At 36.2% G+C, this 22,629-nt stretch overlaps 1 protein-coding gene across 6 annotated transcripts in view; it reads left to right on the top strand.

Annotated features, from left to right (window-relative positions):
• Window positions 1-22,629, top strand: part of Csmd3 (CUB and Sushi multiple domains 3) — a 1,154,880-nt gene that overhangs the window by 997,549 nt on the left and 134,702 nt on the right. For all 6 annotated transcript variants that reach the window (XM_028867965.2, XM_028867960.2, XM_028867959.2 and 3 more), the window contains 3 exons: window positions 3,112-3,236; window positions 11,435-11,531; window positions 13,705-13,809. In XM_028867965.2, the coding sequence (XP_028723798.1) occupies window positions 3,112-3,236; window positions 11,435-11,531; window positions 13,705-13,809 (327 nt within the window). The remainder of the gene's footprint in view (window positions 1-3,111; window positions 3,237-11,434; window positions 11,532-13,704; window positions 13,810-22,629) is intronic.

Here is a 22,629-nt window from a genome sequence, read left to right as displayed (position 1 = left end):
ACTTTTTGTTGACTTCTTTACTATTGTGTTATTGTGTGTGTGTTCTTGTGTGTGCGTGCATATGTGTGTGCATGCATGCATGAGGAAGTACAGGTTCACACATACAAAAATACCTGTGTGGAAGGGAGAGAATGACTTCAGGAGTCTCTTCTTCAATTCCACCTTCTTGAAGCAGGATCTCTCTTGTGCCTGACACTGCTTTGCACACTCCAGGCCCAGGAGCTTCTTAGCCATTTTTCTGTCTGCTACATGTTCTGATGCAGGAATGCTGGGACAGCTACAGATGCAGGCTGGTTCACCTGCATTGGGTTTTGTTGTTGTTGTTTTGATTTGGTGTTTTGAGGAAGCATTTCTCTGAGTAATAATCCTGGTTGTCCTGGAACTCACTTTGTAGACCAGGCTGGCCTCGACCTCATTGAGATCTGCCTGCCTCTGCCTCTCAAATGCTGGGAGTAAAGGCGTACCCTGGCCACCTGCATTGTTTTAACCTGGGTTCAGGGACTGGTTCAGGCTTTCACTACAGCACTTTTATTGGCTGAGACGTGCCTCTAGTCCACCACATATGTTTTAAAGGAGAATTAACAGGATTTGTTGAGAGATTGAATGTGGAAGGTAGAAATAGAAAATGCGATAGCAAGAATGAGAAATCAAGATGAGTCTTAATTTTATGGCATAAGAATAGTGAGTGGTGGTAACATCCACTGTGATGTAGGAGAGAATGGGTATTGTTTGGACATAGGAATTTTGCGATTTAGACTGAGCAGTGTGCATATTGGAGGAAGAGTATATGGCCAGAGGAAAACACTTTGTGTTTGGAAAAGATATGTAAGTAAATGTATTCACTGAGGGATGACAATTAATTAGAAAGAGAAAGACTGATGAAATAGAATGTATATATGTATATATATATATATATATATATATATATATATATATATTTTCCCCCATGGAGAAGTAACATGCCATTTTATAACTTTAGAAAGATCACTTTGACAGAAACTTGGAAGTATATATTATATATAAATTATACAGGGAAGCCTGGGTTATGATCAATGTACTATGTCAGGCAAAGAAAATGGGAATTTGGCTGAATAGTATAAAGGTGTAAAAGAAGAAATGCAGTGTTTTAATTCATCCAAGGATCAGAAAGTTCTTTGTGAGCCATTTTCCTTCTTTTATTATTTTATTTATTTATCTGTCTGTCTGTCTGTCTATCATCTACCATTTATTTTTGAAGCAAATATTTAATGATTCCTTTTCCAATCCATCCAGGATATTTTTGTGCCCTATACAAGAGTTGTTGATATTTTTAAAGGTGCAAAATACTTTCTGACTAATTTAATTGGATTTTTCTTTAACCCCAGCATTGTAGTATAAGAAAACAGCAGATGGAGTCTAGACATAAGCTCACTGGTTCAGAATGCTTATTGCTCTAAAGGGAGACACTTATAAACACCTGTAACTCCAGTACCAAGGGGTCTAGCATCATCTTCTAGCCTCTGAGGGCATCTGCACACATAAAATTAAAGAAAAAATAAAAACAAACAAAAAACCCACCAAATGACTTTAAGCAATTGTCAGCCTGTTAAAATTTTACAGTACCCTTTTGGGCAAGTACCCTGGATTTTTGCATTTGACTTGAGAAGTGTCACAAAACTGATCCATTGATTTAAAACTCTTTATAGACATGTGTGTAAAGGAGAGATGACTTGGTAGGTACAACTGTATGCTTCACAAGCAAGAGAATCGTACTTTGAATCCCAGCCCTCACCACTGTGCATTCCTATAATCTAAATGTTCAGGGAACAGGAATAGCTCGATGGCTGACAGCATAGCATAAGATTCAGATAGAGACCCTGTCTCAAAGGTCTAAAGCAGAGGAGAGCAGGACACCGAGAGACCACCTCAGGCCTCCCAGGTGTCTTTCCCTTTACTTCTGTTGTCTGTCTCTCTGTCTCTGCCTCTGTTTCTATCTTTTTCTTTCTCCTTCTCCAATCTCTCATACAAACCATATGTTTTATTTGATTTTAATTATAGCTACCATCATAGCCAAACTTGGAAAAATGTTCAAGCAACGGAGCACCTTAGTATTCAAAATAATAATAGTTGTAACCAAAGGAAGTATAACATGTTAATTATTTATAATATTTTAACCAATATACTAGTTTCTTCATGTTAATAATACTCTGCATATTTTTCGAAAGCATTTTAGACTCAGTAGTGTTTGCATTTCGAGGATTAAGACATTGACATTCTGATGAATTTGAGGAACATTCTCAAAGGGACAGAGGATTCAAGAGTTATGAATTAGGCAATGCCCAGAATCTGAATAAAGTCACTCATGGCACAAGACCTTAATCTAATACATTCTGAAAGAGGTTGGAACTTCAGCTTCAGTGTAGATTTAAGAGGAAGAACATAGAATATATTGTTCTTTTTTGTAGGAGTTAGACAGATAATAACCACATGAAGTATCATTCTCCTATGAGGAACATGGACTTTGGATCCAAATCCCAGCATGCAAATCCCAGACTAATTACTTACTGTGAGATCTTTTAACTTCTTAATGACTCTGTTTCCTCAGTTACAAGATGAAGAAAAAACACTTTGTAGTCAGTTTGGATAGTAAGAGACTTAAATGAATTTAAATACAACAGTGATTAGAAGTCTTGTGATATGGAGTAGACTAAATGAATGTTTTCATAGTAATTACTACCAGGATCAATATTAGTTTTCAAAAGATCCCATTACCCTTCAAAGAATAATAAAGGATGTGCCAAATAACTTCCAATAGTGACTCAAAAACTTCTCTATCTATATGTGTAAGCATTGATTTATTGCATTTTACATTGTGTGTGAGAAAGTCAATGAAGTTTTAGGATTTATAACAAAAATGTTAATCATAATTGTGTGATTTTTAGATATTCTTCCATTAATGCTGTGTAATTAATTTCTGTAGGTATTTTTATGGTATGCTTAAAGTCTTAAAACCTAAGGTGATGTGGTTTTGTTTACAAGCCTCTTCTGTGTTTGAGATTTTCTCTCTGACCTTTGTCTTATTTTAATCCTTTGCATTAGAATTAACTAGCTTTCATGCTGTTTAACTTCCAGTGCCCTGTGGGGGGATTTTAACTAAGCGCAAAGGGACTATTTTGTCTCCTGGATATCCTGAGCCTTATGACAACAATTTGAATTGTGTTTGGAAGATCACCGTGCCAGAGGGAGCTGGCATTCAAGTAAGAATGCTTATTTATTTTTCTTATTTTTTCATTTTATATTAAGAATTAATATTTTCAGAAATGACAGAAGGCATGTTATTTCTTAAAGTTGAGCAAATCGTTTGGCTTGACATGACTAAGTTTAATAGACATATAGTTACCATTTTTAACCTGAAAATAAAATAAAGCCAAATCCAGTTTTCAAGAAGACACATAATAATAAAAACAAAAACAAATGAACAAACAAAAAATCTGCCAGGCACAACAGACTCATGAGATGAGATAGCTCAAGAGGTATGAATAGTAGAGATTCAGTTTGGCCATTACTGGCCTAGATTATTTCTATCAAAGAAAAGAAGATGCTAAGGCAAAAATAAATTCTTTACAGACATACCTCCAGTAACTTACTCTGAGTAGAACCCATCTGCTAAAGTTTCATATCTCCGAATAGTCCAATGACATATTAACCCTGAATAGATTAATCAATTGAAGAGGTCAGTGACCTTAAGATACAATCACCTCTCAAGGACATCTCTTCTGAACATTGCTTTCCAAGAGCAAATATTCAAAATAGGAAATTGTGAGGAATATAAGAAAATCCCAGACATTGAGTATTATTATTATTAAAACATGACAATAAATGTCACAAAATGAAGTTTTGTTTTTTTTTTAGACTACTACATTCAAGGTTGCCAGATGGTTCAACAGGTTAGGCTACTCACATGGAGGAAGAAGATACCCAGCCACTGCAGGGAAGTCTCTGGTTGTTAGATTTGCACTGTGGCACTCTCAAAGTTCTAACACATACACACAAACACATACACACACACACACTCACACACACACACACACACACAGAGAGAGAGAGAGAGAGAGAGAGAGAGAGAGAGAGAGAGAGAGAGAGAGAGAGAGAGAGAGAATAATAAATAAATAGATGAGCAACATGATTTGATTTTTTTTTAAAAAAAAAATTAAAGCTATCCATGGAACATCCATTGGAATTTTGAATGTCTTGATCATGTACAGGTCACATGCAGGTAACTACAGCTACTGTGAGTTTATAAGTATGATGTCTCCATCATGTTCAGAAGATGGCATTTCACAGGATGCTTCCCCTTGCTCTGGCATTTACGTTCTTTTTATCCCTGCTTTAAAAATGTTCCCTGAGCTTTGGGAGTGGGGTTAAAATAGATGTCCCATCTATGTTTGAGCACTTCTACTCATTCACAGCCACTTTTTCTGAACTCTTTGAACAGGTGTAAGGTCTCTATATGAATCAGTACTCACTGTAAAAACAAGATTCTTTGTAAACAGTTGAGAGCAGCAGTAACATATGGGCATAAAGATAACTATTTAGAGGACAGTTAGACAACATGAGTGTTTAGTAAAACAACAGCAGTAGGTTCCCACCGGGGCCAGTGACCTCCCTACCCCTGACCTTTTGACCAGTTTCACAGCATCAGGCACAAATTCTCTCCCAGGGACAGGCCTCCAATCCTATCGAGAAATAGTTGATTACTATTACTATTACTGTTACTATTACTATTACAACATGCCAATATTGCAGCAGTGAGAACATCATTTCATACAGGTTGGTATTGTAGCATGCAGAATACCATGCTGAATAAGAAAAATTACGATTTTTCTGCATCCAGGACCATGCATGGCACATTCCAGGACTCTGAAAGTTACACAGCAGGAAAAAATTTTCCTAGTTAGTTGAGATCGATTTCTCTAGGTCCTCGAAGCCAAAGCCTGTGGTGACTTCAGATAGAAGGTTGGACCATCTTGTTCTGTGATTAATCAAGCGCATTGGCAATGACCTGTGCTGCTAGGAGAGGCCTCTGCAGTGTCTGTCCATGATTAGTAATTCATAGGGTAGTGTCCCATAGTTGCTACTAACATTTTGATTTAATAACTCATGTTTTCTTGGAGCAGTATTATTCTCACATGCAGAATACCTCTGATCTCACATACAGTCATACGTACGTAGATAAGTAGCTTATAAAGGCGTGTGTGTTCATAAAGCTTTTTTATACATCCTTAGTTTTAGTTAGCCCACCTTCTACCCTTTCCTACATAAACTTTTAACCCACACTAAATCTCTCCTCTCTTCTAATTTAATATTATAAATTACTACAGGTATTCCATTATGCCCATGCACCCTTTAAGGCATCTTTACCTCCTTCCTTTCATGAACACTTCCTGGATTTCTCCCAAATACATATTCTGAAAAAAAAAAAAAAAAAAAAAAAGAATCAGCAAAGACTTCAGGATTGTTCATACCCCAGGTTGTACTCTGAAATGTGAATCAGATAGAACTTTTCTCAACTCATTTACTTATAAGGTTTTGAAGGATGTCCTTGATTATTCATATGCTATCAGCTTACTCATTTTGATGCCATCATAAAATGATAATCTTGAAAACTCGTATTACTCTCTACTATCATGTCCTATTTTTGGTAATCGGGAGTGGGGCTTTAGTACCTAATGCTCTAATCAAACTGCTGTCCCATGAGCACCTGTGTGATTAGGTTCTTTGTCTTGCTCATCTGTGCATTGAGGTAACACAGCTAAAGCCTGTGGAGTCTCCTTTCACTCTCAAAAAACTCTCCCCCCCCGCCTTAGTTCTTACCTCAATATTTTCATGGATTTCAATAACTTTCCCTCTCCTGTGCTAACTTTCCTAAAAGTCTGAGGTCCATTTATTTTAGGTTCTATCACTCTCTTTGCAGAGTCTTTACTTACATATTCTCAGTAATGTTTAAGAGCTAAGGATGACCCAAAGAATAACAGGTTACAAGTACCAAAACAAATAACAACAACAAAATGAAACCTAAAGCTCCTTTTTTTCTCTGTATGATGACCAGTACTAGTGATAGTGTTTGGAAAATATAGGAAGCCCACATCTCTAACCCCAGCTTTAGACTATGTAAACTAGCAAATGGATGTTTTCAGCTAAATTTATCGATAAGCTTGCCAATGGTAACTTTATGAATTTTTCTCAAAATGATTCCTCTATTGTTCTTTCTCTCAGGATGACTTTTCTCCATTTACTTTTCTCTATCATTCTCTGTATGAGGATGTCCCCAATGCTGTTCAGTTTTCAAGCCAGAAACCTTGATTTTTATTCTGTCTGATATTGTGTATAACAAACTGAGTGCCAGGACTGTCTTTTCAGGTGTCTGCACTTCTTCCCATTTGTACTTTTACCACAAAAGATCAAGCAGCTCTCATCTTTGTCTTAGACATATCCTTTTCTGTCTGTTCCTGACAACATGACCAAGCAACAAACAAACAACTCCTGGAAATTCAATCCCATACTACCTCCTTCTTACTCATAGCCTGAGAATTTCACCTTCCCTTCAAATCCTCGACAGCAGTTGTACACAGTTCTCATCTTTTGAAGTTTGTTAGGTTCACAGCTTCCATCTCTATAACAGCATGCCATCCTCTTTCCTGCAGACACAGTGAATGTTCTTTCCTCTGTCTTTGACACTACCCAGTATCCCTCCTTATTTGCCTTCACCTTACTCTCAGTTCTGTCCAAAATATATTTCTTTGATAAACTTTCTATGAACTAGATAAAAAGGTTAAATTCCCTGTTATATGTTTGGATTCTAACAGCAATCAGATTTTCCTATTATCTGCTAATTGTCTGGAAGCTCCCAAGTGCTAGGGCAGCGGCCAGGACTGTTCTGGCAGCTACTTCAGAGCCTGGCACTACAAACTCAGTAAATAATTTTAGAAAAATCAATGGACACCTCCTCAAGCAGTGGATTTGAAATGATTTGGAGAGTTAGCAGTGCATAATGAACTAATAAGATACCTGCAGAAACACTGTTATATATCACTCGTGCTAGGCAAATACCCTCAAAACTGTACATGTCAATGCCAATACAACCCTACTTTGGAAGTACTTTATTTAATGACTCCACTCAGAAAACAGAAGCCTACTTTAGAAGACTCTTTAGAAATCACATAGCATGAAATATATATTGGACTCTTAAATACTCTGAAGGACAGTTTAGCACATTGAAAAATAACTCCCCATATTGACTCTATTTTAGGACATATTTCTAAATTAAAATCTGTCATGTTAAACACATATTTACTACATCTCTCATGTTTTAAACTTGGCTATTTACTGTTTTATAACTAATATACAGGTTTAAGCAATATTTAATTTGGGGGATATGGAACTATATGAATATTTAATGAATCAAATTTGAGTTGAAATAAGTTAACCCTTGGTAGAAAAATTTAGAAAAGGATAAGAGACAATTTATGATTGAGAGTCCTTTGGGAAAATATCAACATAAAGAACAGTTTGCCATATTAATATAATGTGATAAGTATGTAGCAAGCAATATATTCATTTATTTTCATTTTTATTTTACCAGAGTGTTTCCAAGACAATTCCCAAGGGACTATATTTAACAAGAAAAGGAATATTTGTGAAATTATGGGGAAATATTTGTCGCATAATTATTATCAACATGAAATTTCCTAATATTTTATGAATCCAGAGTAAAGTGATATTTCTTTTTTTCTCATAAATACCTGCTTTTAATAATTAGAAACATACTGCATGTATTAGTGTTTCTATTGCCGTGTTGACCACAAGCAACTTGGAGAGGAGTTTATTCAGCTTATGCTTCCATATCACTGTTCATCATCAAAGGAAGTCAGAACAGGAGCTCCAGCAGGGCAAGAACCTGGAGGCAAGAGCTAATAGAGAGGACATGAACATGGTGATATTGTGTTCGCCAAAATATTGTGCACCCTAATAAACTTATCTGGGGTCAGAGAACAAAATAGCCACAATATTAAACATAGAGGTTAGGCAGTGGTATAGCACACGCCTTTAATCCTAGTATTCCAGAGGCAGAGATTTGCCTGGATCTCTGTGAGTTCAAAGCCACACTGGAAACAGCCAGGCATGGTGACACACACCTTTAATCCCAGGAAGTGATGGCAGGAGCAGAAAGGTATATAAGGCATGAGAACTTCCAGGAACTAGTGCCTGTTAAGGTTTTAGGCTTTTGAGCAGCACAGTTCAGCTGAGAGGCTTCCAGTCTGAAGAAACAGGATAAGCTGAGGAACTGGCAAGGTGAGGCGGCTGTGGCTTGTTCTGCTTCTCTGATCTTCCAGCATTAACCCCAATACCTGGCTCCAGGTTTGTTTTTATTAATAAGACCTTTTAAAATTCTTGCTACACATGGAGGGGTGCTACTTACTGTCTTGCTTCTCTTGGCTTGCTCAGCTTGCTTTCTTATAAAACCCAGGACCACCAGTCCAGGTACGGCACCACCCACAATAAGCTATGCCCTCCCCCATTGATTACTGATTAAGAAAATGCCTTATATGCTTGCCTACACCCAGACATTATGGAGGCATTTTCTTAATTGAGGTTTCCTCCTCCCAGATAATTTTAGCTTGTTTCAAGTTGACATAAACTATCCAGCACACTCCATCATAAAGGTAACCTGCTGCCATGGTGATCAGTTTCACCCAATGCAAACTTCTCAAAAGGCTCAATGAGTGCCTTAGTCTTCCAATGTCTCTTACTTCAATTTGTGTCATTGTAAAATCTGAGCCATTTATTTGCATATCATAAGCGATTCCAGAACACCGCCTGCTAGTTGTTTTTTTTTTTTTTTTTTTTCTGGCCATTTCATCTTATACCCAATATGGTTTTATTATATCAAGCTATATTTGCCTAGAATCCCAGTGACAAATTGTATCAGATTTCTCTGAATACCATAGCAGATCACCACACCAATAAGCTATTTAACCATTTAAATATTATCTTCTCAATGAACTAGAAGTGAGTGTCCAAATCCTGCTTCAGTATATAAGCATAAAACTCCCAGTAGATCCTCTCCTATTCCAGGTCTCTGGGGAAGTCTTCTGCTGTCTCCAGCACTGAATGGCAACACACATCCCTTGGCTTCTGGCCGCATCCGTCTGATTCCTGCCTCTGTGGACACATTGCTTTCTCATGCACCTCTATATTCCTTTCCATAGATTTTTTTTTCATGTATCTCAAGATTTTCCATTCAGTCACATCAAGAAGATGCACACACACCCCTCTGCCAGCATGCACACAAGGGAATATTTATAAGTTCCTGGGATTAGGATCTGTTGTTTCTGGGACACACTGACAAATCCAGAATTAAACAACTGTTCATCGTCTTGGAATTGTAGTAGGCCTTCCTAAAGATGGTTTTTTTTTTTTGGGGGGGGGGGGTGTCTTCTGCTTCTCTGTTCTGAGTAACTCAGGGAAAACAGAAATTGTTCATGAATAATTTGTCATAGTCTCTTGTTTACATTCCATGTCAGCACACTTGACACTGAAGAGTTTCTCTGCCCCTCTTCTGCCTCCTGTCTGGTTCAGTTGTACGACACTCCACTTTCCTACTCTTGTTCCCCCCCACAGTTCAGTTCTGCACTTGAAGAGAAGTCTTGATTATATGGCCCCGCCCACTTTGCAATCCTTTTGTAGAAAACTGAAGGCATAATTACACTCTCAAGCGCACAGTTATTTTTGCCAGTGTTTAGTTGTCAATGACTGTCTCTCACCATCTTTCTCAGCTAAGATTTAGAGTTTTCAATTTATAATATACATTAAGCTTTTGATACACGTTATCTGGCTTAATTCTTACTGAATCTGTGAATTAGACAACTTATTCACAATAACTTCTGTGAGCAATTGGAAGCCCAGAGAAAATTTTCAGCATCTCTAGTTTGAAGCTTGTGCAGATGGAGGTTACCAAGGACTTTCAAACCCAGTGACCCTGGCTTGTGTTCACCTGTATCTGTCATTTGTCATGAAGCTTTACTCCTTGTCAGTGTTCTATGGTGGACTCATGTTCCCTCTTACATAAATACTCTCTCCACTGTGTCTAAATTGGATTACTGATAGTTCACTAAGTCCAGCTCATAATTTGATTCAACCACAGTAGCACACACTTGATAATTTCCTTCCTTTGGAAGCTTCTCATTACCTTGGGCTCAGATCAAAAGTCAACTCCTGCATGAATCTTTACAAGGTATTTTTAGTTCAGTACACTATATATATATATATATATATATATATTTTACTCACAGCTGAAGAAAAGAAAAGTTCAGACAAGAATCAGGAGTGAATTACTGTTTAAGAAAGTAGTGGTTGGAACCTTCCTTCTTGTTCTGGAACACTGTGTTAGATCAGGTGCCAATCACACAGGCAGGATATCTCCTGCCATGTGGCACTCACCCCTGGAGCAGCCATGCCAGCTTCCACTTGAATAGGAGAATGACAGGGGGCTGCTTTGCAGAAAAGAACTGCTTAATGAATGGAATTGTCAAAACTATGTAGCAAATGAGTGCCTACACTTAAAACAGACTCCAGTTCGCTAAAATGAATGCATTCTAATAACGTTCTTCCTTTCCTGCTTTAAAGCTCCAGCACAGCCTCTAAAGAGCAGAATGGAATCCACAGTTGTGAGTTCTGTGGGTTCCTAGAAACCTCATACTGTGCCAAGTGAGGTACACCAAAGTAGCACATGTCGCTTTCTTTAAATAAAATTGAATAGACACAGAATCGTAGCCCAGTGTTTGCCTTCTCAACTTGAGGGACTTTCAAGGTGACTTCACTATTATGACCACATTAATAAGACTAATCTTTAGAAGATGCGTACAAATCTATTATAAAACATTGTCTCTGCCAGTCTTTATTGATAGCCATGTAAATATTAAAGAAAAAAATTGAATGGATTTTATATATGGAAACAAACTGAAGGGTAAGCCTACTGAAAATTCATTACAAAGTTCTCTCTGCTTGTGAGCCATGGGTCTGTTTCTTTCCTAGCACCCAAGCAATGAGAAAATTCAGAAGTCTAATATTCAAAGCATGAATGTAAACTGATTGTTTGGAACATGAGTTTGAAATCTTAACCCAAATGTTCAATAAAGATATTCTCTGACATGGCGACAAGCAGCTTCCATGTTATATGCATCCTGCACACTACCAGTTGCCCCATAAGGCTTCTCACATACAAATTAGTTCACGGAGTCAAGTATTACAAATGTCTAAGATTGGTTTTGTTGAGTCATCTATCAAAGTCCACAACTGTGTTGTCTGTCCTTGAGAACTCCCTTCTAGCGGGTACCTCTAGACTGGAGTATCTGCTTAGAAACATTAATTCTCACCAGGAATTGTTATCTCATAGGTCCAAGTTGTTAGCTTTGCTACAGAACATAACTGGGATTCGCTGGACTTTTACGATGGCGGAGACAACAACGCACCGAGACTGGGAAGTTATTCAGGTAAAAGAGAAATCCGAGATCATTTTAAGTGAAAAAAATAATCAATGGCACGGAAAAAGAAAGGAAATAATTCCTACAAATTCTTCTGGGCTTAACTATAAACCATACACAATGAACTGGGTTACACGAAGTTTTAAAATAGTGAAAGGAGTGGTAGCATGCCCACTTAAAATTTCCAGCATGCTAATTATACTTTTGAGATATTTATTGACTTTTTTATGCAAATAGTAATATTTTACTGTTATGATTCATTAATACTACATGTACCTTATTCTTAAGATTTAGGATGAATAAAATAATAGTAATTAAAATATGACTATATTTTTGTTAATTATGATATTTTCATCCATCAGAATACTATGCTGTTGTTAAAATAATTTTAGAGACTGAATGACATGCATATGACATAAAGTAGTATTAAATGATCATAAAGGAAATATGAAATCACTTCTTTGAAATGAATACAACTTTATAGAACTAACATGTCTTTGTAAAATCATACTAGAGGGAGACACAAAGTGAAATAGCCCACCATGTTATTTAAGAGATTGGATGCTTTTACAAATTGTCTATGAGATTTGCTAAGGTTCTACAGGTGAAATGTGTCACATTCTAAGTTTCTTCCATTACATAGCGGCAGAAGTAAGGATTTTTATTTTGTGATTTTTAGTAGTTACATTTTAAAATTTCTAGAAGCATAAATACAAGCTAAACTGTGAACTTAGTTTAAATAATATATTGAATTAAGGGTGAATGTCTTTAATCTTTTAAAGAGGTTTTGAAACAGCAGGTAAACAATTATCCAGAATCACTAATGAACAAAGAAAATAATTACCTAGAGCAGAAGTGGTATGGCTTAAACATAAATAGCATGTTAGATATAGATCCAGACAGAAGCAGAGTCTTATAAATCTCTGTGCATACTTACTTTTATGTTTTAAGTTCAATGTTATTACTACCAGGTATACTGATGAGCAAAGTGATTAAAAGGAATGCCGCTGTAAATCTTCACACTAGCTCTGTGTGACATCTGACTAGCTTGTCAGACACCTCCTAATTTCATTCCTCCATGGCTCTCAGTACTGATTGAAATTACAGAGATTAAATTTCCGGAGGCTGTACGTCTACAGTTAGGTTGAGAGCAGGGCTCAGCTGGAGAGACTCCAAGATCGGAGTTCTTAATTACTAAGATCATCTAAGTCCTAAGGCAGGTCCAGTGACCTCTCTGGCGCCTGTTTACCTCCCGCTTCTGTGATGACCGTGATGCCACTAAGGAACACAGAGTCAGATTGGGGAACAATTAAACACCAAGGTGCAGTCTATAAGTGCTTCTTTCCATTTCCCCTCAGGAGGCTCAGGATATCTTACACACTCTTGTACAAAGCAATTGTAAAGTCATTCTGAATGCTCCCAGGATGTCTGCAATACTGACCACTCATGCTCTTTGGACTTTATCTCAAAACAGAAACGACAGTTATTTTCAATGCGTGTCATTTAAAACTGGGTTGGATTCTTAATTTTTTTTTTTTAGTAAATAGGCAGGAACTAATTTGTTCAGTCATGTATTTTATACTTTCAAATTCAATAATTGGATGGAACAAGGTTCATTTGCTTCAGAAGTTCAGAAATCCATTATAGCGCATCTGCTGAGAGACAGGCTAATATAATTACGTAACTGGGTTTGTTTTTTTTTTAAATACACTGTCAGAGAAATATAAGAAAAAATATTCAATCTGTTGCAGAATTATATATATACATTTCATTAATAACGGTGAATTCATGAATGTCTGCTCTGAAACTATGCAAAGTCTGAAGTTACAATGGCTAAAAGAGCACATGAACAATTTTAAATAAACTTTATTTTTAATTCATACATGTGATATAGAAATTTCCATAAAATTCAAAATGGCTTTTGACCACATTATTTCTGTGTGTTTACAAATTGGTGGAATTCTCTGAAGTCATTTCACAGGTATTTCTCCCTGGAGACAGGAACAGTGAAATAAAATAGGATAAAGGGGGAAACATTTCTGCTAAGTTTTCTCAAATGTTTTTGATCATTGCACCGTTTTAATCACAATGTGTTGGCTGGTTACCAAATTACTTAGTCTCTTTGTTGTTGCTGTGACCTTTGCACATGACCCTTGACCCACCTTCTCTATTGTCATTTCAGGGACAACAATACCCCACCTTCTAAATAGTACATCCAATAACTTATATCTAAATTTCCAGTCAGACATCAGTGTCTCTGCTGCAGGATTTCACCTTGAATACACAGGTAAAGGTAACTTACGTTTTCTAGGAAACTTAGAACAGGTTTGTTATATTCTGATTTGTTTGCCTTTTCTTTATCTTATTTTATTATTATTCCTTAGATGCTTATTTGTTTTCTAAAGAGAGGCAGAAACGTTAGGGGACCAATTGGGAGGGGAAGTTGGGAGGAGCTGGAAGGAGTGGGAAGAGGATAAACCTTAATCAAAATATAGTGTATGGAAGACATCTATTTTCAATAAAAGAAACAGAAAACCTGTAAAGCAAAACAAAATAAAATACCAACAAACAAAATAGACTCTTGTTTTTATACAAATGACATCAACTCTGACAAAGCAAACCATCAGTCTGATATAATGTTTAAAATTTCAAACCATTCTGTCAATTCACTTGAAAAAAATATATACATATAAGATGAAGGATTTTTGCCAGACTTTGAATAGTGTTTTTTCTTTTAATATTAGAAGAAACAACATTATATTTACCCTTTTAATGAATTTATAATTGGGAAGTACCCATAAAAATCTGGATTAGAGCTCTAAAATATATTCTTGTGAATGGAAATTTTATGCTGGCTGATTAGTAATTCCCATTTTGGATCCCTACTAATCTCAGCAATCACCATTGCACTGTTTCTTTAAAAGTGGCTATTTTAGTAAGTCATATAGGTGGAACAAGCCATATGTGTCCTTTTGTGATTGGTTAACTCTGCCTTAGTTAACTCTGTGCCGTTGCATGCGGAGGATATTGACCGTTGACTACTCTAGCTAAGAATCTAATATCACGGTGATCAGAAGTGACAAGAACGCACTTCTGTGTCTTCTTCCTGATCTTACACCAACTGCCTTCCGTTTCTCACTACTCATAAGATACCTCCGGTGGGCCTTACTCATACAGCTTCCATTTGGTTGTAGTAAATAGCATGTATACCTACTTTGTTGAGTTTTAAGTCAGGACAAAATATTGCCATTTTTTTGCATCCATTGATAAGATCTTATTTTATGTCACATGTATTGCTGTGTATTTTATTAAACCATCCTTTCATTCATATAATAAATTTAATTCTGTCATGGAGTAAAGCTGTCTTCAGAGAGTGTTAAATTTACCCACTAGTATTTTGTTGAACATTTTTGCCTTACTGTTCAACAATGACATTTACTTTTCATCACCTTTTCTTGAATTGTGTTTTGTGTGGCTCCAATGGCAAGATGATCCTGGTATCAATAAGTGAATTTGGAAGTGTTCCTTCCTATATAATTATGTGGAAGAGTTTGACAAGGGTTGGATGAACTCATTGAATTACTTTGGAAAATTCACTTGTAAAGATTTGTTTGTTTCTGGATCTTTCTTTGTTGGGAAGGTTTAGAATAATGATTCAAGGTCCTTACTATTGGTCTGTTAAGTGTTTCCATTATTGTTTTTATTTTTTTATTCAGTCTTCAAAGGATTATGTTTCTAGTATTTTTTTTTCTTTCAGTCTAGTTTAGTTATTCAACTTTTTTTCCCTATAATTATTCACTGTGTTTTCTTGTGTTCATTTACAAAATTTCTTTGGTTTCAGTTACAATGCTTCCCCTTTTATGAAGAGAATTTGTAAAATGAAGTACAGGACACTTTTGAATTAGTTACTTTTCTTATTGCTATGTCCAAATATGTAGCAAAAGTTACTTGAAGGGGTAATAATCTCCTTTGACCCTTTCTTTTTCACTTTTCAAGTCAGTCATCCTAGTGAGAGTGGAACAGTGGGCGTCAGGGTGGTGGAAACATGTGCTGTTACTATGGCAACAGACAGGAAGGAGAGAGCTAGCCCAGGCTAGAAGCAGGTTTAAATTGGTAGGCAGGTCCCACTGCTGATACATGTCCTCCATCTGGGCTCCACGTCCCACAGATTCCACAACTTTCTCAAACCATGCTAGCACCTGGAGATCTAATGTCCAAAGAAATTTGCCTAGAGAAGACTTGTTACACTTAAACTTTAATGATATTATAGATAATTTCAGATGGAATTAGAACAAGTGACTTTTCTTCATATTCTAATTTTTAGAAAAGCATTTAAACAAACAAAAACCCAGACAAACAAAATAAAGAGTTTAGGCTTGTTGCTTGCATACATATATGAGATGTTGTATTTATCCTACATCGAATGTATCATACATATAATTAGGTTACTATGTGAGGGATGACTTCCTTTTAGTCTTAAATGCATACTCAATGCAAAAGGATTAGCCATACCACATAGCTGTGTCCATTTAAGATATCATTTTGTCCTATAATGTGTCAAATTCCTAAGGTTTTCTAAGCACTCAAAATCAATGTGTTTATTAGATAAATGAATTGCTAGATCTAGTACTTAAGTGTAGAAAGTATAAACTGTATGAAATTGACATATACCAGCAACAGTATGACAACACCGAGGCGGCTGATGTTTGTGATAGAATTTAGGCAGTTCTATGTACATTTGGTATTTATACAGGCCTGGTTCTTGTTTTGTTTTGTTTTATCCTGGCATGATCAGACACTTGATGTCCTGGAAATTGAACCCGTGCCTTCTGGAACATCAGTCAGTGCTCTTAACTGCTGAGCCATCTCTCTCCTCTCAAACAGGCTTATTTATTGACAATACCTCTCTATGTATTATCGCCTCAAAATCCCTGAAACACAGTGGCTTATGCTAGATGTTCTGATAGAACGACATGCCTAGTGGAGAACAGAGAGCCTTAAATGATATGCATGTATTAGTAAAGACTAGTTATTGCATTTAGCTCTCTATTACTTTCATGGTAATGAATAATCAACTTAATGAGAGAGGATGTTTATTTTGGCACACACATTAAGTTTCCAGTTCTCATTTAGGCAGGTTTGTTGCCTTTTGGGCTCTAGTGATTATTTCAATTGTCAATAAAAGGGAGTATATGGTAGACCATACATCTTCCACCTCATGGTCAGGGAGAAAGAAAAAGAAGACGAAGAGCCTGGGATCCCAAAATCTCTTTGAAGATCATGCCCCTGACACATAAGACCTTCTCTGGTTCACACCTCTGAAATGTATCATTCCTTCCCAATAAACCCTACCAGGGTCTAAGCCTTTCCCATGCTGAATTTTTTGGAGGACAACAAGGGTTCAAACTCTAACATTCATTAGTCAATACTACAGCTATCATCCTGTTACTATGAAGCTCAGAAACAGCATATGTATTTTTATTTAAAAAAATGTAACAAATGTGAAAAGAAGATTCATTTATTCAACCTGTATTTATTTTGAACACCTTTTCTATGACAGACACAAAGCTCAACACAAGATATATGAAGATAAGTATGGTCCAGTTCCCCTTGAAGGAATATTAGTCTAATAGATGAAGCAGAAAGGTTAAGAAACAGCACATTGCTACTCACACACTGGGAGCTGGATAGGTAGAAGGCACCAGTTAAGAAGTACTCAGCTCTATGTCGAAAGTTCACAGAATATTTCAAAGAGGAGGTAACACTTGTGCCAAGTCTTGAAATCTAAGCAGAAGTTTCAGCTAGACTAGAAATGGAGGATATTTTTGTAGAACAAACTTCACGTTCACACAGAGCTGTGGAATGTGGCATACTAGGAGAACTGCGTCTATTTCAGTAGAGCTGACATGTAAGGTCTGAAGAAGCAGTAGTCCCTAAAGCTGCTTCCGAAGGCATGCGTACCTACCTCTTACTTTATTCCAGGGAATCTAGTCCAAAGCCACCTTTCTTCCTTGTAGTCATGCATAAAGCAGAGCAGTAAATGATTGTATTCATAAGTAGCTTGAGAAAACTCTATTAAGCCTTTTATGTATGGCATCTGCACCTCTACAATGTGTTATTGGGTGCAAAACAAATGATTTGTTTATATACAGTAAATATTTTGAGATCATTTGCATCCAATGGCTACTTAATCTTGTATTATATTTATAACTGTTGAAAAATATTATTTTCCACAAATAAGGGAAATTGAGCTAGATCCTAATTAAAATGTAGGTGCTGTCAAGTACAAATTGTGTTACTAGATCGTTAAAGGTTTGGCTAGTCGAGAGAAATGAATGAATAATGACAAAACCAATATCTTTGACAGAAAAAGTCATATCATCATAGATGCAACTGAAGCATTTGAAATACTGATCTTTGCTTTAGAAAGTGATATTTAGTGCTCTGTGAGGGACACTGATTTCAGCTGCAGGGAACTGGAAGGAAATGAGGTAAATCACTTTCCTAGATGTATGGAAACTTTATAATGTGGATTATGTCCATAGACGGAAATATCAGTGAATACCACTGTTTTTCCATAATAAATTTCTGTATCAGATCAAAAAATGAGACAGAGAACTTACTGGTAAAGCATGAGCATCTGAACAAATCATGTATAAGTCTTTCACATGTCATTGCTTTAAATAACAAGACTATTGACTCTTCTACTGACCTACAAGTTGTTCAAAAGCAATAGATTTATTTAAATCCATATATTATAAAGTAAATGGAATGCTTTGGGTTCCAGCTGATGCTCAATACAAATCTTTAGAAGAAAACATTATTGTAATATTAAGAACAATGTTTAATATTATTTTAGAAATTATGAACTAGTGTCCAATAAGGAAATGATAAGCAAATATTTCAAGCAATGTGTTATTAATCATCCCCACAGCAAAAAGAAAGCATTAGTTTAACACTCACTTTTATTTGGAGCAAAACTTTAAAATCTTCCTGGATTAAAGTAAACAAAATTATAAATATAAGCTAATGATAATACTGTAATAAAAAGCCCATAAATATAATAAATAATTTTACCAGATGATAACTTCTGTGGGAGATAATGACCTTTTGGATACACTAAATAAATTCCTGACAGTAGATGGGTGGTATTGTCTCACAGAAACACTCCAGGCATGTGTGCTGTTTTTAAAATCAAAGTCAGTGATTAAATTAAAATAGAAAAGGAAGGATGTGGTGCCATAGATTAGGAAATGAAGTTACAGATCATGCACAAGTGGAAGCGAGTAGGGTGGAGGGCAGGAAGGGAAAGAAAAGAAAGGAGGAAATGACACTCTATGTTGTAGGTAGCTTATCAGTGCCAGCAAAACCCCAAAGTACTTTTAATGAATAGCAAGGGCTTTGGAACAGTCTTCATGTTTCACTCCTGTTTTTCTCATTGACAATGTCAGCAGCATAGTATTAGTGAACTCCTGAGTTGAATTTGAACAGAATGGTGAGAAGCAGTGCAAGACAATTTAAAGTTTAGGTATAGCTTTACAGAAGTAAAATCACTAAGTTCTTCTCTGTTTTTTAAGAAGAAACAGCTAAAAGGAATCATGACAATCGTTCTGGCTCCCAGTTAGAAAGACTGACTGGGATTAAACTGTGATTGGGGATTAATGCTGCATGTTGTGCTAAGCTTTGGAATCTTGTCTAGAAGTGACCAGGAAGGTTGACGGCCCACTCAGTGAGAGCTCAGTGCTATTACTTCATATAGCACCCAAGCAGAGACACTTTTGTTGTTGTTGTTGTTGTTTTCAAGGAATTCGTTTTGTTTATGAAGGAACACATATATTTCTATCAGGATTCAAAAAAATATTGCTTTTGTTAATAAACTAATATCTAGTTTGTTGACATATATGAACCTGTCCATTGTTGAAGCAGATCATGACTTGAAAGTTGCTTATTTCCAGACATACTGAAAAACACTTTGAATTAGACTGTTATTATAAAGCCATCCTGAGGTTCTCTTAGGTTGGTGTGATTATTTTCAGTCCTGTCTCTGAAAGAAGAGATCCTTCCCACTCCCGCCCTTTTTTCTGTTGTATTTCTTATTTTTAGATGCTGGCCCAAAGCCCAATATGCTTTCTCTGCTACCTTGGGCTTTTTTCACTCTTTCTCTGGAGCTCTCCACCTTGTCAGGTGGCTGCTTACAAATGTCATTTTCTCTATATCCCTCCTTCGGGCAGCTGTGCTGATTAAAGCTTCCCTGCCTGGGGTTTGTTTTGATTTTAAGCACTAATCAAATCATACACAAATTTTATGAAAAGAAGAATAGGAGGAGGAGATGGAGGACAAAGATGTTTATTAAGAACTGAGACATAAGAGAACACAGATTTAAATATATAAAAATGGATACATAATCATTGCACATATTTTTAGGAATATTGAGATATATCAATATATGTATATATTATGTAGTAATCCAGATAGGGTCATTGGCACACATCACTTTAAACATTTATCTTTTTGTTGGGGATATTAAGAAGCTTTTGAGCTACATGTTTGGAAATATGTAGGTCGGTATTGTTAATCATTGGTACCTAAGTGACCATGCTGTGGAGTATTAGAAGTTACTTCTCCACATCTAAACTTCTGAAAGTCATTATCCATCGTCTTTAGACCTTCCCATCACACTTTTACTACCTCTTAAATATTTAGATTTTCTATTTCTAAGAGATCAATTCTTTTTGCTTTCACATGTGAATGAAGGCACAGTGTATTTGTTGTATTGTGTCTGGCTAATTGCACTTAACATAATATGTAACATACCATTTGTATTATCACAAATTACAAGACTTAATTTTAATGGATAAACAGGATTCTACTGTGAATATATGTCATGTTTTCTTTTTCTGACACTTAGGTTGGCTGTGTACCTTGACTGTTCTGAGTAATGTTGCAATAGGGATGAGACATCTCTCCATGCTGTGTTTACTTTTCTTTGGGTATTATAGTAGCAGCAGAACTGCTTGGTCACATGGTGGCTGTTGTTTCAGTGTTTTGAGGAATGTCCATAATGTTCTCCATAATGATTTTAATAATTTACATTTCTACTCAAGAATTAATTATTCAAAAAGCCAAATTTAGATACCTATACATAGCAAAAGTGGTTATGCAGTTGGATATTTAAGAAAAATAATTGAGTAGCATTTATGTGTGTGTATGAGACAGTTACATTACTTTTTTTTTTTTTATATGGAGAGTTTACCTATTATACTGCATGTCTTGGGTAATTCACTTTTGGAATCACTGAAATAAATGTTCTGCCCACAGGGTTACATAAGGGGGGAAACACAATAAGGAAATTAGAATCTCATAATATCACTATGAATACTAGCAACAGATGCCGAACACTTTCAGGTTTTCTATAAAAAACAGACTTTTTTTTTTCCATCCAAGAAAGCAGACTTTTACTACATCCCTAAAGAAATATTTTAAATAGTAGGGGTTTTAGGAAACATGGCAGGTGTTCTGTCTTGGGAATCAAAAATTTGGCTAAGATTCCTTCAAGAAAGCAAAGGTTTCACCCATCTGATTTGTCAAGGGAAAAAATAGCAATCTAGATTACGGATAGCACAATTACTACACAGAAAAAAAAATCATCTTTCTTCTTTCCTTTGAAACAGCAAATGCTTGTGGGTAAGCTCGTTTTTAAAGTTGTTTACAGTCATCTTCCTCCTTTGTTCTGGGCATTCTTGCTTTGGAATGTCACCTCTGGTATTATGCTCATCATTACAGCAGATGAGATGGACCCTTTTTTCTGCTCTGTGCATCTTTTACAGAATTTCCTATTATCAATAGCTCTAGATATTGATCATTTCCTATCATCATATAGCTGTGTTCTACTAAATAAAGACAGCACCCTCAAACTCCTTATTCCAACAAGAACTGACTGGGTCACTTTTCTCACAGGCCTTTAGCAATATTCTTCCACTTACATGAAACATTTTTTTTTTTTTTTTTTTTTTTTTTTAGATTTTATGTCTTTGCTGTCACACCCTTACACAATTCAGAATTCCTTCTCTCTTGGTGACACCCACTTTGATGCTTCCTTTTCTAGCTAAAAGACTCTTAATTTTTATTACCCAAAGTGTTGACCTCATTGACCTAGCCAGTCAAACTCAGAATTTCTTGTTCTGAATCTTGTTACTATTGCCTTTTTGCCTTTCCTTTTAAACATTACATTCATTTATTGTTTTGATTAATACACTTATAATTTATTTTGGCATGTGTGTTTATGTATATTTGCATATGCTGGCTCCACAGCATATATGTGGAGGTCAGTGAAAAAGTTGGGGCAGTCCATTCTCTCTTTTCACCTTTTGAATCCTGAGGATAAAATGCAGGTCATCAGGATTTGCAATGGGAACATTTACATACTCATCCCTCATGCAACAAACCCCTTATGCCTTTATAGTGCCACCACAATTATTCCCTCAGCCACTTCTCAAAACTTAACTCTGTGCCTTGTTAACACTAGAGAATAAAAGACATAATGTGCTCCCGTCCCGTGTGTCTTACAGCCGATCAGAAGTACATAGATAAAGATGTTGTATAAGAGAAAGAAATCATGTACGCAAAATTGCAGAAAGCAGAAATCTCCTCAAAGAAAAGAGGAGCAAGAGTTGAGGGCTCAATAATGTGAAGGCTGGAAGAGGGGCTGCTGTGGAGGTCAGGGGAGATTCTGCAGAGAGGATGATATCTAAGAGGCTTAACAGGAAGAAGTCTTGCTGATAAGTCAGGAGAGTGTTGAAGGGAACACTCAAAAACATACAGCCAATGGAGGTGTGAAGAGAAAGGAGAGGAAAGGGAGGATGGGTAAAGAGTAAGCATTGTCTCCCAAGCTGTAGTGACACCTCTTTTACTGGAATGATACAGCCTTAGAGGAGAGAATAAAAACTTCTCCTATTTTCAAGAGACTGCCATGGTTTACAATTATTAATGTTGAGATAATGATTTTAATTAGTATCCTTGAATTGTCTCCCTTAATGAGTGTTCCACGACTTTTGGGAGGTAGGTTCCACAATTTTATTTCCAACAGAAAACAACACAGTGGGATGCT

The sequence above is a fragment of the Peromyscus leucopus genome, chromosome 20 (genome assembly GCF_004664715.2).
Source record: "Peromyscus leucopus breed LL Stock chromosome 20, UCI_PerLeu_2.1, whole genome shotgun sequence".
In the NCBI taxonomy this organism is placed as follows: Eukaryota; Metazoa; Chordata; class Mammalia; order Rodentia; family Cricetidae; genus Peromyscus; species Peromyscus leucopus.
This window is presented reverse-complemented; position numbering and strand designations above follow the sequence as displayed.